We start from the raw sequence: 19,203 nt of genomic DNA, 5'->3' as shown, positions 1-19,203 counted from the left end.
TATTTTGGGTTTTTTATGTACACAGTCATGTCACTTGAAAACATTTACACTGCTATTTCTGATTTGTCAAACATATACCTTTTATTTCAACAGAAATCTCAAGTATCACCCACTATAAAGGGAGACAGGTTTGAAGTGTGAAGAAAGACATTTTTTTATAAATATTTCTCATCGCTGTATATAAGCATGGTACAAACACTGTGGTTTAAATGATATGTAAGACAAAAAGAAAATATTTTTTTATTTAATATTTAAATTAAAAAAAAGATTGGTTACTAAGAGATGCATACAAAAGGCTTCTCTTTAATGGTAACATACATATTTGGCAGTTTGACAACAATGATGTCAAATTCAGGCACATGTGCTGTCTTGAGCCCAAACCAACATTGATACCAGAAGGAAAATCAGTACTTCAACATCGATGAAGCATATATTTTGATTGAAAACAGGGGAAATTTTCTAGTTTCCCATGCCTTTTACACATTTTATTTCTAAAAGCTTAGAAGCTATAATTGTCTATAACTTAATTTGTTGAATCTGCACTCTACATTCAACTTTAAATAGGAATGTCGGATAAATTTTTCAATATTCTCTGCAAGGCACCTTTTACCTCTTTGTTCCTCAAACTATATATTAAGGGATTCAGCATAGGTATTACCACAGTGTAAAATACAGAGGCCATCTTATCGGTATCAAAGGAATGGCTGGATTTGGGTTGCACATACATAAAGAACAGAGTCCCATATAACACAAATACTACTATCAGGTGAGATCCACACGTGGAGAAGGCCTTGTACCTCCCCGCTGCAGAGTTCATCCTAAGAATAGTTGCCAGGATCGACATGTAGGACACAAGAACTACCAGAAAGGATGAAACTAAAGTAAATGCTGAACCGATCAGTACTATCAGTTCAACATCAAGTGCGCTTGAACACAGCAATGTTACTAATGGAAGACTGTCACAGTAGAAATGACTAATGACATTATAACCACAGAAGGAAGAAATAAAAATCTTTATTGTGGTCAGGAGAGAGAGAAAGGCACTGTAGGGATAGGGAACTATCACCAGACCCCAGCATACTGTTTGAGACATGATAACTTTGTACAGCAGAGGGTTACAGATGGCCACATAGCGGTCATAGGCCATTGCAGATAGAATGAAAAGTTCACTAACGATGAACATTATGAAGAAAGCTAGCTGTATAAAAAACCAATTATAGGGGATTGTATTTTGATTCTCTTCAAAATTTACCAACATTTTGGGTCCCACAGAAGTTGAATATCCAAGATCAGTAAAAGCCAGATGTCTTAGAAAAAAGTACATGGGTGTTTTTAGGCTGGAGTCCATCTTGGTGAGGATGATCATGCCCAAGTTGCCCACCACTGAGATCATGTAGATGATGAGGAACAACCCAAAGAATGGAACCTGGAGCTCAGGGCGGTCTGTGATCCCCATTAGTATGAATTCCTTTATGACTGTTAGGTTTTCCTTATCCATCCATGCCATTAAGGAAGTGTATTGTAGGAAGAACCATCAGAATAGTTATTAAGTTTCAGAAGTTATCACCAGGTAAAACTTCAGTATACAAAGCCATTATGTGTGAGATAAATTGATTTTTTCAGATGAAGTAATTCAAACAAAATCCATCTTTGTCATTGAACCTAGAACCAAATTTAGAAACCATTATAGCATAAAGAAAACTGTTGCTGTCGAGTTGATTCCACCTCATAGTGGCCCTACCAGATAGAGTAGAACTATCCCATAGGGCTTGCAAGGAGTGTCGACATGTTAAAATAATTTTATTTTTGTGTTATATACTGGTTATCAGTGCAAGGTGTACAGTTCTGTTAGCAATAGAACATAAGATACATTTCGACTAGATTGGAAAAGCTAATAATCTATTTAATTTTTTAGTTTTAAAATACATATAATTAGTAAAAACATCAAAGTTTTGAAGGAATTATAATAAAAATGTATAGGCCTCTGCTCCTTGCTCCAGCATCTTCAGCCCCAATACCCAGAGAAAACCATTATTAATTCATTTAGTAGAATTTGATTTTCTTTTCCTTGTGATCAACAATATTTCTAAATAACATTCTTATCCAAAAAGTATTTGATTTTAAAAAGTATATCCTTGGAGGCAGAGCCAACATGATGCTATAGACAGAAGTACCACATCATCCCTTAACATCAAAAACACAAAAAAAACTAAGTAAAACAGAGACAAACATCAATTTGGAGCCTTATGCATCGAATGAAGAGTCAAAGAACTCAACAAAGCACCAGATGTAAGAAGAAACTGCCAGATAACAACAAGGAGAGATATAAAATGGAGATCTGCTTTCAGCTAAAGCAGCACAGATTCTCTACCTTGGACACATTTTGGAGTCAGTGGACAGGGAGTGCAGGAGAACAGCTTCATGGAGCTCCCAGCAGAAGGCAGAGTACCATAGCTGCACCACAGCTGAGCAACTAGCCATGCCCATTGGACAACATGGTAAGAAATTTTGTGCCCACAGATAAGCAAACAACAAAGAAGGACAGCCTATGTGCTCAGATATAACTAAATAAAACAAAAAGCAGATCAAAACAAACAAATCTACAATTAATGAAGAAAGAAAATACTGAAAGCCCTGAAGACAACAGAAAATATCAAAACACATTTAAGAAAAATAAAACGGACAGAATTGTTCCAGTAGGTGACCAAAATAAAACACCAGATTACCTTTCAGCAGAAGAAAAGGCACTGGAACTACATCAAAGGGACTTCAAATCTCTCATATTCAGAGCTATCTGAGAGTTGAAGGCAAAAGCAGAGAAAAACAAGTAAAAAAAAAAATAGACAAAATCATGGAAAAGACAGGCAAAACAATGGAAGAATTTAGAAAAATAATACAGGACCAAAATGCCAAAATAAATTCACAACTAGAAATTATACAAAAACAGCAATTAGAAATTTAAAAGATACAAAACAAGATTTCAGAAATGGACAGTGTCATAGATGGTCTGAGGAAGAGATTTGAAACAATGGAAGATGCGATAAGTGAAATTGAAGACAAATATCTGGATACCACTGTGTTTGAAGAAAATCAGAAAAAAGTACAAAGAAAAATGAAGAAACTGCAAGAATGATGTGAGATTCAGTAAAAAGCAAAAATTTGTGAGTGATCAGAGTTCCACAACAGGTCAAGAAAACAAAAAACCCAGAGAAGATCATTGAAGAATTGCTGACAGAAACTTCCCTAATATCATGAAAGATGAAAAGCTGACCATTCAGGAAGCTCAACAAACCCCATAAGGATAGAGCCAAAAAGAAAATCACCAAGGCATATCATAATCATACTCACTAAAACGAAAGACAAAGAAAGAATCCTGAGAGCAGCTCGAGATAACTGAAAAGTCACAGTATGGAGACAATATGATTAAGCTCTGATTACCAGGCAGAAACTATGCAGTGAAGAAGGAAGCTGGATGATATACATAAATCCTTGAAAGAAAAAAAAGTGCTAACAAAAATAACACATTCTGCCAAACTCTTGTTCAGATATGATGGTGAAATTAAGACATCTCCAGATAAACAGGAATTAAGGGAATATGTAAAAAAAAAAAATCAAATTACAAGAATGAATAAAGGGAGTCCGTCAGTTTGAGGACAAACAACATCAGAAGACAGCATGAATTTAGGACTCAAGACCTAGATACCAACCTAGGAAATGAACACTTGAGGATTTATCAAACCTTAAAGATTTATAACAGGGAACAACAGACAATGACAAAAACTTCAGAGCAATGAAAGAGGGAATAAATGGTATAGATATAGAACTTTTTAATGGAGAAGAAGGCAAGGCAATACCAAGTTATTAAAGACTGGTTGAAACTTAGGAAGATAAGGGTAAACTTCAAGGTAACCACAAAGAAAATTAACAAACCTATTCATCAAAAAAAAGAAGAAAAACATAAAGCTTCAGTAAACACAAAATCTACAAAAACAAAAGAAATAAAAACACACACACACACACACACACAAAGGGAATTCAGCACAGGAGAGAAAGAGGAACAAAGAAAATATCAGCACCACCAAAAAAAAGCTACAAAATGACAGCAATAAACTCACATCTATCAATACTTACAAGGAACATACACAACCCCCAGTGCCCTCAAATATATATGGCCTAAATGCACCCATAGAGAGACAGAGAGTGCAAGCCTGGATTAGGGAAAAAAAAAAAAAAAAAGAACAATATGCTGTCTGAAAGAGACCTATCTTAGAAACAAAGACATAAATTTATTAAAAATCAAAGGACTGAAAAAAACACACTAAGCAAACAGTTACCCCCCCCCCCCAGGAAAATTAAAAATAAAAAAAAAAACTGGATTGGCAATACTAATCTCAGATAAAACAGGCTTTAAAACAAATCCGCCATAAAAAAAGAATGGCACTATGTAATGATTAAAGGAACAATCCATCGTGAAGACATAACCATAACATATATCTATGCACCCAACAACAGGGCTTCAAAATACATAAAACAAACTCTAACAGAGCTGAAAAGAGAAATTGACAGTTCCACAATGATAGTTATACATTTCAACACACCACTCTCAGAAAAGCACAGGGCATCTAGGAAAAAACTCAGCAAAGGCAGGAGATCTAAAGGACACAATCAACCAACTTGACCATGTAGACATATATAGAACACTCCGTCCAACAGCTGCAAAATACACATTCCTTTCAAAGACACATGGAACGTTCTTCAGAATAGGCCACATCTTAGGGCACAATGTAACACTCAACAAATTCCAAAAAAATGAGATAATACAGAGTATCTTCTCTGATCACAATACCATCAAAGTAGAAATTAAAAACAGTGAGAGGAAGGAAAAAAAAATCAATTACATGGAAACTGAATAACAACCTGCTTAAAAACCACTGGGTTATAGCAGAAAGCAAAGATGGGAACTAAAATTTATAGAATCAAATGACAATGAAAACACATCCTACCAAAACTTTTGGGACACAGCAAAGGCAGTGCTCAGAGGTCAATGTACAGGAATAGATGGAAACATCAAAAAAAAGAAGAAAGGGACAAAATCAAAATATTGGCTTACAGCCAAAAAAAGAATAGAAAGAATCAGCAAAACCAAAACTTGGTTCTTTGAAAGGGTCAAAAAAACGACAAACCACTGACCAAATTGGAAAAAGGGAAAAACAGGAGAGGACTCAAATAACCCAAATAAGAAATGAAATGGGGACAATACAACAGACCCAAATGAAATAAAAAGGATTATAACAGCATATTATGAAAAACTATACTCTAACAAATTTGAAACCCTAGAGTAAACGGACAAATTTCTAGAAACATAATACCTACCCAAACTAACGCAAAATGATGTTGAAAATCTGAACAGACCCATAACAAGAGATTGAAAATGTAAAAAAAGAAAAAAGAAAAAAAAAAAAAAACTCCGAACCAAAAAGCTCTGGCCCAGATGGCTTCACTGGAGAATTCTACCAAACATTCAGAGATGAGCTTACACCAGTACTACTATTTCAGAACATAGAAAAGGAAGGGATGTTTCCAAATTCATTTTATGAAACCAGGATAACCAAGCAAAGACACCACAAAAAAAGCAAATTGCAAACCAACATCTCACAGAAATATGGATGCAAAAATTCTCAGCAAAATTCTAGCCAATAGAATTCAGCATCATATCAAAAAAATAATACACCATGACCGAGTAGAATTTCCCACAGTCTGGGAAAATATTTTTGATTATTGCAAATTCGACAAAGATCTAATCTCTAAAAACTACAGGAAAATCCAACCCTCTACAACAAAAAGACAAATCATCTAATTAAAAAATGGGCAAAGGAATTGAATAGACACTTCACTCAAGAAGACATTCAAGCAGCTAACAGACACCTGAGGAAATGCTCGAGATCAGACATTAGAGAAGTGCAAATTGAAACCACAATGAAATACCATCTCGCCCTGACATTACTGGCAAGAATCAAAAAAACAGAAGATAACAAATATTAGAGACGCTGAGGAGAGAATGTAACTCTTATGCACTGCTAGTGGGAATGCAAAATGGTACAACCATTTTGGAAAATGGTGTGATGCTTCCTTACAAAGATAGAAAGAAACAGACATACCACATGATCCAGCAATCCCACTCGTAGGAATGTATCTAGAGAAATAAAAGCAGTCATATGAATAGACATGTGCACACCCATGTTCATTGCAACATTGTTCACAATAGCAAAAAGATAGAAACAGCCTAGATGCCCATCAACAGATGAATGAATAAAGTATGGTACATACACACAATGGAGCACTATGCAATCATAAGAAACAATGATGAATCCACAAAGCATCTCACAACATGCATGAATCTGGAGGGCATTATGCTGAGTGAAATAAGTCAATTACAAAAGGACAAATATTGTATGAGACCACTACTATAAAAACTCATGAAAAGCTTTACACCCAAAAAGAAACAATCCTTGATGGTTACAAGTGGTGGGGATGGAAAAACACGAGATAGAAAATAGCTAAGTGGTAACTTTGGTGAAGGGTAAGACAGTACAGAATACTGGGGAAGCCAGCACAACTTGTATAAGGCAAGGTCATGGAAGTTCCACAGGCACATTCAAACTCCCTGAGGGATCCAATTACTGGGCTGAGGGCTGTGGGGACCGTGGTCTCGGGGAACATCTAGCTCAAGTGTCATGACACAGTTTATAATGAAAATTTTCTACACTCTCCTTTGGTGAGTAGCGTCTGGGGATCTTAAAATCTTGTGAGCGGCCATCTAAGGTCCTATGCTGGTCCACCCCATCGGGAGCAAGGGAGAAGGAAGAAAACTAAAGACACAAGGGGAAGATTAGTCCAAAGGACTAATGAACCACAACTACCACAACTTCCACCAGACTCAGCCCGGTACAACTAGGTGGTGCCCAGCTACCACCACAGACTGCCCTGACAGGGATCACAAAGGGTCCCAGACAGAGCTGGAGAAAAACGTAGAACAAAATTCTAACTCACAAAAAAAGAACAGGCTTACTGGCCTTGCAGAGATTGGAGAAACACCTTAGGGTATGGCCTCCGGACACCATTTTAGCTTCAGTGATGAAGTCACTCCTGAAGTTCACTCTTTACGAAAAGATTACACAGACTCATAACACAAAAGGAGACTAAAGGGGCACACTAGCCCAGAGGCAAGTACTATAAGGCAGAAGAAGACAGGAAAGCTGGTGATAGGGAACACAAGGCCTAGAAGAGAGAGTGTTGACATATCTTGGGTTGGTAACCAATGTCACAAAACAACATGTGTGCTCACACTTTAGTGAGAAGCTAACTTGTTCTTTTTAAAAAAGAGAAGTATTCTTACTCCTCTAAGCATCTATATGTTTTAAACTTTTTTTCCTTATGTCTATAATGATAGATAAGAAGTTTGCTAGCTTGCAGGAGTTTCCAGCATGCCTACCTACTCTAATGCACTTAAACCACTTTTTTTCCTTTCCTCTAGAGCAGCGGATCCCACACTTCAGGAAATGAGTACCACCTTTCTGGTTTTCACTATGTTGAATATCAAGGCAGTGCTGCATGAGTAATGTATTCAGTCTGAAAAAGAAAGATTAGCAGACATTCTCACATATGCTTTGATCTAAATATTAACATTTCTAGTTAGAATTTTCTAACACGAATGTACCTTCATAAAATGTATTTGTTAACACAACAGCTAAAATTATCTAGTAAACTGCTATAAATATACCACAAAGTGAAAACAAGGTTCTAAAGCTGGCACTGTTATCTGAAAAGCTTCAGGGATTGGGACATAGTACTGTATGTAGTTTCCTGGTGCGAAGTAAAGAAAGCAGCAAGGAAGCAGGGGAACTGAATATTGCCTGCCTCATCTAAAATGCCCAAGGTTTACTCATTTAAATGCACATGGATGAGATGAATAATTTATTTTTACCAGATAATGCTGAAAGGAGTAGTTTGTTATAATTTAATTTTGGATACTAGGTTTATATCTTTATATCCTCTTCTATTAACTATACATCAAATATTTTGAATTAATAAATTTTAGTTTGAGGATTGTGTTTCCTTGACCTTTATTTTCCCAACTTCTATTTCAGATTGTTTTAAAGACAGATACTTCTGTATTGTTAAGGAAGAGATCCTTCCAAATTTCTTAGAAACTAGGCAGATTACAAACAACAAATACTACCTTGAAACTCATGTTAAAAGGTCATTATAACAATGAATAAATTTAAATATATAATTAAAAATATTTAAAGGCCTACAATTTCAATTATGTAGGTGCAAAAATCTTATACAATATTACAGACTTTACAGTGTGGAAGAATGTAACTTCCTATGACCAAATTGAAGAGCCCTGGTGGGACAGTGGTTAAAGTGTTTGAACACTAATGGAAGATTGGTGGAACTCACCAGCTGCTCTGTGTGAGACAGACATGGCCGTCTGCTCCTGTGTAGATTTACAGCCTGGGAAACCTTACGGGGCAGTTTGACTCTCTCCTATAGGGTCACTATGAGTTTGAATTGACTTAATGGCAAGGAGTCTGGGTTTTGGCTTATGACCAAACTGAATGATCCCAGGTTGATCTGGATGGTTTAATTCTGGAAAATTCATAAATATAACTGACTGTATTAACTAATTAAAATAAAAACAAAATATTTTTGGCATTTGAATAGACAAAAAACACTGCATAATAACCAACATTCCTTTAAAAAAAAAAAAAAAGAATGGACAAAAACTTCACAAATTTGAAATAGAAGGAAAATTCCACAACTTGGTAGAATGATTTTGAAAAATGCCCAAATAATCCAACTCTAAAAATGAGATAAATTAAAACTTTACCAAGAGAAATTATAGACATCTTAAATAAGCTGATGGAAATTCTCGTTCCTAAATTACACAACTCAATGTCATAATCATGTCAATTCTGCCCAAATTGATCTATTTTTCCAATGTCAATACAATCAAAGTCTTACCAGGGGATTTTGTGGAATTTGACACTACCTCTGAAATGTGTGGAAACCCTGGTGGCATAGTGGTTAAATGCTCCGGCTCCTAACCAAAAAGGTCATCAGGTTGTATTCACCAGGCGCTCCTTGGAAACTATGGGGCAGTTCTATTGTGTCCTATAGGGTCGCTACAGGTTGAAATAGACTTGACCGCAACGGGCCTGGGCTTGTCTCTAAAATATGTATAGAAAATGCAAATGGTAAAGGAAAAGCAAGACACCCTTGAGGATGACCTGTGTTGTCAGATATCAAGACTTACAGAGCTACAGTTATGGGTACAATGTGGCAATGACATAAGACAAAGCAAGTGTATCAATGTAACAGGAACAGGATAGAGAACCCAGAAAGAAACCAATACACTTACGGAGCTGTGCTGCATACCAGAAGTGGCGTGCTAAGGCAGTGAGGTGAAACAATTCTATTCAATAAATGGAGCTGGATAATATAATTATTTCTAAAGAAAGGTTAAAATGGATTTTTTTCCACAGATAAATAAATCAATTTTAGTTTTTCAAGGCACTTATTGTCAAAACAAAATATTCAAACTCTAAAGAGCATAGAGTCAATATCTTTTAGATCTTGAGATGAACATTTTTAAAACAGATGCCCAAAAATTAACAACAAAAAATTAATAGAGCTAAGCATATTTAACTTAAGTACTCTCATTTATTAAACAAAACAAGTTCTTCAGTAACTAGACCTCTGGATTTCCCTATACAAAAGATTCCAGAAAATCAGAATAAAAATCCTAGGTTAATGGGCAGAATACCCCGACCTTATAAAATCCTCTCTATTTAAAGATCTACATAAAAGTAACAAAACATGCAGAAAAAGTAAAAAAAAAAAAAAAAAAAAAAATTACCTAGCAGCAACCTAGCAAGGAAAATGGCAAAGCCTAATGCTTTAAGCTACAAAAAGTTATATCTAAAAATAGAAATAATCCCCAAAATTTATACAGTTCGGGAAGCCTCTTCACCTCAACATCCATTCTATAGAAATTTTACAAGTTTCTGGAGTTTTGGAATCTTCCATGTGGTAAAAGAAACAATCTAGGATTGATTTTATATGGTATGAATTAGCTATCACTTTTCTTCCTCTTTTATAGGGATAATCATATTTTCCAGCTCCCGTCACTGTCCTGTTGTAACATGGAGCTCTGTCATACACACAGGTCTATGGCTCTCTTTCTGAGTTGATGTCCTCATTTTTCCTCCCTGGTTATGATTGGAAGAAATGGAAAAACTGAGCAGCAGGGCTGATCCTGATCTCATGGCAGCACAAATTCCAGGGCAGTATTGGGAATTGGGGAATGGACCTGAAGCCCAAGGAAATCATCTTAAGCAAATGGAACCTCCAATTTCAACTAAGTTTTCTATAAAATATAGAAACTAGTCTCAACTAAGGTAAATGTGTCTGTGAAATTGAGAGCATTCTGTTCTCATCCAAAGGAGGAAGGGAAGGAAAGAAAGAGAGAAAGAAAGGAAGGGAGGGAGAATTTTGAGTGACCCTAAAAATACATCAGGTCCTGCTGTCTTTGGGTGAGTTAATATAACAGAGACATGTACACATACTAATTATTTAAGACAATAAAGCAAAAGGGACAAATACTTATATTACTTTCATCCAACACAATTAACAGGGACATGAGCCCTTGTTTATGTTCCCACACTTTACTGTGTAAAATATGCTGCACCATCTCAATAGGGAAATACTAGCTCTGAAATAGAGGGATAACCATGAATGAAATAAAATCAACGTAAACCTTTTCTCATTAAAACTTTGAAATCAGACAGAATGAGCCCTTGAAGAATCCTACTTAGCAAATATCAATTTTTCGTAACTTAAGAAAAGGTACTCACCAATTTGATCTTCAATGTCAATCCCCAAACCTCTATTATGTGGCTTGTTATGATCCTTGAGTTTTTTTTTTTTTTTTAACTGTACTTCTTGAATATAATTTTATCCCATCGTGTCAGAGAATCAAATACATGGAAAAAACCTTATGGACTGAGTAGATTCATGCTTTGCATTATACCTGTGCATTATAACTGGCACTAATGTGAGCCATGAGAAGGTCTCTTACCCTCCTGTTTCCATCCTTCAAAAATAGTTTTCCCAATTCAGCTTTGAGATGAGAACAAATCAGGATGAAAACTTCCCTCAGTGAATGAGAGGAGAAAAGAAATCCCCAAGCCTGGATACATGAGGTGTTGGAAGATCAACAATACTGAAAGTTGAATGCATATATCTGATGTATAGTTCTTCCAAGGATTGACAATCTCTGGACTTTTAATTGTGCTGATTTAAAACTCAGCCTTAATTAAAAATATATTTGGCGATGCTTCTAAGCCTTAGCCTCACTGCTTTATGAATAAGAACCTGGAACTGTAATACAAAGGTAGACAGTAGGTGCCAGGCATGCTATTACTGCAGCAAGATGAGTATATTAAGTCAAGATGTCTAATATTTTATTTTGGCTTTGCCATCAACTTTCAATGGCACATGTCACCACAGAGAAAAATGTGTACTTCCTCACCCCCATCACCTTGGCTACCTCTGACTCTAGCCCTTGTAGATATTTTCTGGCTTGCTGGCAGTTTTCCACTTCAAATGTTTTACTCCTTTGCCTGTGGGGCTTTTGTCAGTGCCTTGGGAGCTTGCTCAGACCATATGTGGAAGTTCCCAGCATTTCATATGTCGATGAGCAATTCTCAACTAATAAGTTACAAGAGTCAGTGAATAAATATCCCAGATCCCCGGCTTTCCTGTCTTAGGACAATTCCAAGAAAGGTTTTGCAGAACATCTCAAAATATCTCAAGCGATTGACATAGTTGCTTACAACAGCAATCTGCTCTTTACACCATTAGATTTTCTCCCTTCCCTGTCTCTTATTCTCCATTTCCTCATTTGCAATTCCTGGAATCCCCTGCCAAATAAACACATAATCTAGTCTTCAGCCCAGGATCTGCTTATGGGGGCGTTTAAATCCTGGCAATCTCAGTCTCTTGTGTAACATTTTTGGATGCAACCACAAATGAAATATTCTCATCACAAAGGAAATTGTGTAAATGCATGAAAACAGGATGTGATGATACTATTGCATTGTTGAATAACAGGAATCTCTATCATAAAACTATTACTATTTGAGACATAAACACTCACTCAGCATCATTATCCTCAACCTGACCAACGGTGTCTTGGTCTAGATAACATTCTAGGCGAAGTTTTCAAACAATGCTTATCCTCCCTCAGAATATTCACTGTTTGGAAGCAAGATGGCTAGACTTTATTTCACATACTTTGGACACATTATCAGACCAGATCAGTCCCTGGAGAAGGACATCATGTTTGGTAAAGTAGAGGGTCAACGAAAGAGAGGAAGAAGCTCAAGGAGATGCACTGACACAGTGACTGCAATGATGGGCTTAAGCACAGCAAGGATTGTGCAGATGGTACAGGACCGGGCAGTGTTTCTTTCTGTTCTACATAGGGTCTCTATGAGTGGGGACCAATTTGATGGCAACTAACACACATACACAGAAAATTCCAGAATCCATATGGAAATCATAACAAATAGAAATGAAGTTTTTTGCTTTCCTCAAAGAACACAATAATGGTGGTAAAAACACATGATAACGTAGTTAAGACATTGTTAGTATATACGGTATAGTATCTTGAGTCTGACTTTGCTGACTGTACTCATGAGTATAATTTATATTAAAACCAAGGGTCAAGAATAATGACTGGAGCTCATTGATAAACAAGCAGATCAGTGCCATCTACTCACCTAAAGTGAGAAATAAGTTCTTGCTTCCCCAAGTGCTTCTTCCTAACCTTACTGCAATTGTAAGAAGAATTTAGGCATGTCTCTCCCCTTGAGATACTCCCCATGGAGCTTGAACACAAATTTTCATTAATCCTAAAGTATTTGAGAACAGGGAGCAATACCATCGGGTGTTTGTTAATGATCCAGGATACATTTGATTTCCCTATTGAGGAAACCTTTGATGTGCGATTTCTCAGCTTTCATTGTAATTTTTTTATTGCCTACACTCAAAAACCTGGATTGAGTTACAGTATTTGTTCAGTACATGCTTCAATTTTCCATAAATTACTGTAATATTCAGAATTTTCTACTGCAGCTTAATCCAAGTTTTATATCTGATGATGAAGGCAGAACTCTTTAAACATGTCTTATAATGTTTTTTTAAAGATGCAGAAGGAATGCAAATTATGAATATGTATGGCTAAAGTTACAAGATTTTCTTATGTAAGCCTCACAATTCCTGGTTTTGAATTATGTCTGACCTTCCTGAAAATGTCATAGCTTTATTCCCAGACCCTGTCTTTACCTCATATGTCTTACCCACTATGCCTCACTCCGCCACATCTTAGCATTGTACATATATAGATATGGCTCCTATGAGTTTTAATTTTTTTTTGCTATAGGTTTCCCGAGAATTGTTACCTTTTAAGAGATGACATTTTTGATCTAATAATATTATCATCCACAAACACACTAAATAAAATGTGCTAGGAAGTTGTGTTTAATGTTACGGTTTATTACAAAGATAATAAACTCTACACAATAGTTTTCAGTGTAAGAGCATCCTATGGAAAACTTTTAATTTTAAGTCATGATTAGCTGAACATAAATTTTTGCTTTGTGTACGGGTGTTGGGACAGAGAATGAAAATGGTAGAATGCTTTTATATTTATTTCAGTCCACTGTGGCACATGTGGTCTTTCAAAGCACCCTCGGCTTAATGCCTGTTTACTTCTCTGGGTTATAAATTTATTTTAAGTGCAAGACAACAATGGAGGAACAAAATATGTGATAGATGGAGAAAATGGTGCCAAAGTTTATGAATGGAGAATATGGAATTAAAAAAAAAAGTAAACTTATAACAAAATGTCTAGCCCTTGGACAAAAGGTGGGTGTACCAAGGAGAATGATCAGGCTTTCTATCATCTTGCAAGCAATGGTTCTTATATATCTCCACCACCCTTTATCAGGCTTTCTCTTCCTTGTTTAGAGACTATGATGTTGTCGTTTATTGATGTCAAGTCAATTCTAACTCTCAACAACCCCATGTGTACATACTAGAACTTTTTCATGTGGTTTTAATGGCTGTAATCTTAAAGGAAAAAAAATCAGTAGGCATTTTCCTCCTTGGTACCACAGGGGGTTCAATCTACAAAGCTTTAGGTTAGGGCAAACATTTTGCACCACCTAGATATCTTATTTAGACAGAATAAAAAACAAATCTTTTAATAACTTGTATTCTATTTATAATACATATTTTTTTTACTTTCAAATTGTTTATTACAAATGTAAGTTTTTAAAAAAATTTTATTGTGCTTTAAGTGAAAGTTTACAAATCAAAAAAATATGGAGCACTTCACAAATTTGAGTGTCGTCCTTGCCCAGGGGCCATGCTAATGTTCTCTCTATCTTTCCAGTTTTAGTGTATGTGTTGCCGAAGTGACCACTATTTTTTTTTTTTTCTTTGCATTATTGAAACATTTTTCTATCTAGGAACAGTGGGTATTTTGAATTGGGATAAAAATGCATCAATATTTTCCCCTTTGAAATTAATACATTTTTGGGTTTTTTTTTTTTTTTAAGTATTTAATGTCTCTTCACTTAACAGCAGATTTTTCAGGAGCAAATTAAGACTTTAAAAGAAGACAGTTGTAGTTATGTATTTATATTAGTTTGAGTGATTTTCATGGGTTATTAAGGAATCTCTTCAGTGCGTTCTTCACATCCTTGTTCCTTAGGCTGCAAATGAGAGGATTCAGCATTGGTATCACTAGGGTGTAAACGACTGAGGCCATTTTATCAGTAACTAAGGAGTGGTTGGTCCTGGGTTGCAAATACATGAAGAGTCCCATAGAACACAGTGACCACTATCATGTAAGAAGCACACGTGGGTAAAGCTTTTTGTCTCCCCTTTGAGGACTGTATTTTCAAAATGGCAAGGATAATGTTAAAGTAGGATATTAGAACAACGATCATGGAGAAAAACAAATTGACCCCTGAAAAGGTAAATGCTGCTATTTCTGGAATGTAAGTGTCAGAACAGGACAAGGCTAGCAAAGGGACATGATCACAGTAAAAATGGTTGATTACATTGGAAGAACAGTATGATACAGAGAACACACAGGAAGAGACAGCCAGTGCTGTGGTCAGACTGTAGAGGTATATGAGAGATACTAGCAGAAGGCAGATTTGCCGAGATACCACCACCATGTAGAGAAGGGGGTTGTATATGGCCACATAGTGGTCATAGGCCATTGTGGCCAGTATGAAAATCTCTGCTGCAATGAAAACTACAAATCCACCAAGTTGAGCTGCACAACAGTAGTAAGAGATAGTTTTCTTCCTAAACAAGAAGTTGACCAGCATTTTGGGGGCAATGACAGTAGAATTGTTGAGATTGATAATAGCCAAGTGTCAGAGGAAAAAGTACATGGGGGTTTGAAGTCGAGAGTCCACACTGGTGAGGGTGAAGATGCACAGGTTCCCTACCACGGTCAACCCATAGATCACCAGGAAGACAAAGAAAAGGGGGACCTGGAGCTCAGGATGGTCTGAGAATCCCATGAGAATGAACTCAGTCACCCATGTGAGATTTCCTGGAGCCATGTATTGTGTTGCTTTTGTCTTTAAATGGGAAAAATGGAAAGAGATTAATGGATGGCAAAATACATTTCACTCTTAGAAGGTTATTCCTTGTCAAAGTTTTATTTAAAGTCATTTTACTTTCATTCAAAAACACTTAAGAGTTCCAGATCTTAGTTTTCTCCCTGTTTTTTCACAAATTTCAGAAATACAAAGTCACCAGAGAACAACTGAGGACTGAGGTTGTTTCTTTGAATTGTTTGCCTAAACTATTTATTTATTCACTGTTAAACATAGTTTCAATATTAGATTTTACATATATATTTAATTTCAAAAAGTTATCATTGTGTTATTAATTGGCATCATATTCACTGCTTTAGATTGCGAATAAGAATCAAGTTTATGATTTTTTCTATACCATATCATCATATTTCCCTGGCTTTCATTCACAATGGAAAAAATAAGGGCACATAATTACTTCCATTCTTTGTATCCCTAACTGCTAATAATAGAAGTGTAAGACCATGGCTAACATAGGGTATCAGTAACTAGAATTTCAAAAATGCTCAAGAAATTCTTCAACATTGACATCTGCATAGAGAAAATGTGAAATTCTCAATTTATTGTTAATCTCATTAGAAGATGATAAGGTTTAGTATCTTTACATTTTTGTGCTCCAAATGCTACACGACCCTGTCACAACTCATTACAGCTGATACTTTTAGCAGTAATTCTACCTGGGTTAAGACTATCTGGTAAATATTTGCTTCTCTAAAAATATCAATTTCATCATATGTAAAAAGCAATATGCTAAATTCTCTCAATTCTCTTAGATAATCAACACTGACCATTGATTTGGTTATTTTTTTCACATCTTCTTTTCAATGTTCAGTCTCATTTTTCAGTAGTCATTAAGACTGTTATTAATTTATTAAGACATTTACTTAAGTCATTAAAGACACTTCAGTCAGTACACAGCCATCACTTCACTTAGCTACCAGTGGGCAAGGATTGCAGTCACTTGGAAAAGACCAAAAACCAAACCAAACCCACTGTCATTGAGGCAATTCCAACTCATAGTGACCCTAGAGGACAGAGTAGAACTGCCCCATAGAGTTTCCAAGGAGCATCTGGTGGATTTGAACTGCCGACCTCTCGGTTAATTGCTATAGCACTTAACCACTATGCCACCAGGGTTTCCACTTGGAAAAGAGATAGAAGAAACCATTTCAGTTCTGAGTTTGATTTGAATTGATAGAGCTTTTAAGATACTTAGTCCTCACATCTAGGCCTAGTAATAGGGAAACATTTGGTTTAACTGACCTGTTCAGAGAGATCTGCTGAGATCCACTCCTAAGTTGACTCCTCGAAGCATGCTGGAGAGTTTTACAAAGACCTGAGGTTCCTGAAGACCCTAACACTAACATCTGATTATTTCTAGGCTCCAGTCCCTGAACATGAGGACTAGAATTCCCGGATAAAGGTCTGATTCCTCAGGGAAAGAAAGACAAATTGAAAGCTCATTAAGGAAAGCTCCACTCAAAATTTCACCCAAACAATGAAAATGAGGAGATAGCCTAGGGACTTGTTTAAATGAGTACATTGAATAAGAAACACATGCAGCATTTCTGTATTATTATTATTTTTAATATACCCTTTAATACTCTGGCTAGTGCTCCTGGATTATGGATGAAGAAAATCCAGCAGTTGGAAAATACAGAATTCTACCCCAAAGGATAAATTTAATGTGAATATTGGGGATAACACAAAACCTCCCTTCCAATATCAAACTCTGGTATATTTGCTTTATAACCAGATGATATACACCAAATTCAAAATGTGAAGCTTGTAAAGAGGCTAAATATAAACTTTTTATTAAAATTATTGAAGTATAAATCATATCTGGTATCATTTCCAGTTTTTATATTTAATTAATTTGAGTAAAAAAATGTATTTTTTCAAATCAGCATACAATCTTCTTTCAAATACTGAATAAATATTGCAATTTAATGTCATCACCAATTCTTTCCTACTTTCTTGGGGCATTTTCTAGCCTATAACCTTTATAAGAGGAAAGGATATGTCTGATTAGTTTTCCTATTTATTACCAGCTTCTAAAATAATACCCAGAATAGAGTAGATATCCAAAAGACACTTGCTAACCAACTCACTGACTGATGGAATGAGTGAATGAATGAAATACCCATCCTGAAATGTGAAATTAAACATCAGGATTTTGTATCCCATGCTGTAATCAATCTGTAATATTATTTTAACTTTGACAAAGAAACCATGACAAGTTGTGGCTCATTCTCTAAGATATTGACTACTATAGTGCAGGGTACACCTCTTCCTTCTTGATTTTGGTATTCGTAATACCTAATACCAGTTTCCATCCAGCTATAAAGTTTCAGTAGATCTTTCGAGGTGCCTCTGCTTGGATTCAAACCACCAGCTCAGAGTCTCCTTACCCAGAGGTAACCCTTATCCACAACTTTTAATGATATTCTTGTTGTTATTAACTATATATTTATGCACCCATCAAAACATAAATCTGAAGATATCTTTAATTACTTTACATAGTACTGAGTGTCCTATTTTGCAATATTTTTACTCACTCAAATATGTGTTTGTGGATTTATCTATGTTGATTTCTTTAGCTATATGTTGTCCACTGATTTTGCTGCATGTAAAAAAAAAATCATTAGAAAACGAAAACAAGTCCTGCTCAAACAACTACTGAATCATTTTTTAAAATTTATTGAAACTTTACTTCTAAATTTTTTTTTAATTTACACCACACTAAATAAATGTTTTACTATTTTTTCATTTCCAAGTATATATGTATAAGCAGGAGAACATAAATACACAATATTCTATGTAAAGAACATATACCTATATGTCTTCATGTGTATATATGTGTATATTAGAGCCATTATGTATATGTGTATGTATATACATATACATGCATAAATACACACATACATATCTCGGTATGAACATGTTGTTGTTGTTGTTAGGAGCCATGGAGTCATAGCGACCCTATGCACAACAGAACAAAACACTGCCCGGTCCTGCACTATCCTTGCAATAGTTGTTTGCTTGAACTCATTATTGCAGCCACTATGTCAGTCCACCTCGTTGAGGGTCTTCCTCTTTTCCACTGACCCTGTACTTTGCCAAGCATGATGTCCTTCTCCAGGGACTGAGCCCTCCTGACAACATGTCCAAAGTATGTAAGATGCAGTCTCGCCATCCTTGCTTCTGAGGAACATTCTAGTTGTACTTCTTCCAATACAGATTTGTTTGTTCTTTTGGCAGTCCATGGTATATTCAATATTCTTCACTAACACTACAGTTCAAAGGCATCAATTCTTCCTCAGTCTTCCTTATTCTTCGTTCAGCTTTCACATGCATATGATGCCACTGAAAATATCATGGCTTGGGTCAGGTGCACCTTGGTCTTCAAGGTGACTTCTTTGCTTTTCAACACTTTAAAGAGGTCCTTTGCAGG

General features: G+C 35.8%; 1 protein-coding gene, 1 non-coding gene and 1 pseudogene across 2 annotated transcripts; all 3 read right to left on the bottom strand.

The window, feature by feature from the left end:
- Positions 1 to 556: 556 nt before the first annotated feature.
- On the bottom strand, positions 557 to 1,498 carry LOC100654752 (olfactory receptor 8K3-like). The gene has a single exon (XM_064289124.1). The coding sequence runs from the start codon at positions 1,496 to 1,498 to the stop codon at positions 557 to 559; it is 942 nt and encodes a 313-aa protein (XP_064145194.1).
- A 12,949-nt stretch (positions 1,499 to 14,447) lies between these two features.
- On the bottom strand, positions 14,448 to 14,554 carry LOC111748896 (U6 spliceosomal RNA). Its single transcript, XR_002784369.2, has one exon. It is a non-coding gene; the product is annotated as a U6 spliceosomal RNA (small nuclear RNA).
- Positions 14,555 to 14,791: 237 nt separating this feature from the next.
- LOC111749288 (olfactory receptor 8J2-like) lies at positions 14,792 to 15,713 on the bottom strand (annotated as a pseudogene).
- Positions 15,714 to 19,203: the final 3,490 nt, after the last annotated feature.

Source organism: Loxodonta africana, chromosome 7, assembly GCF_030014295.1.
Source record: "Loxodonta africana isolate mLoxAfr1 chromosome 7, mLoxAfr1.hap2, whole genome shotgun sequence".
Lineage (NCBI taxonomy): Eukaryota > Metazoa > Chordata > Mammalia > Proboscidea > Elephantidae > Loxodonta > Loxodonta africana.
This window is presented reverse-complemented; position numbering and strand designations above follow the sequence as displayed.

Bases quoted from the DNA above. Each gene is read 5' to 3' on its own strand.
- LOC100654752 (XM_064289124.1), bottom strand. From the start codon at position 1,498: ATGGATAAGGAAAACCTAACAGTCATAAAGGAATTCATACTAATGGGG.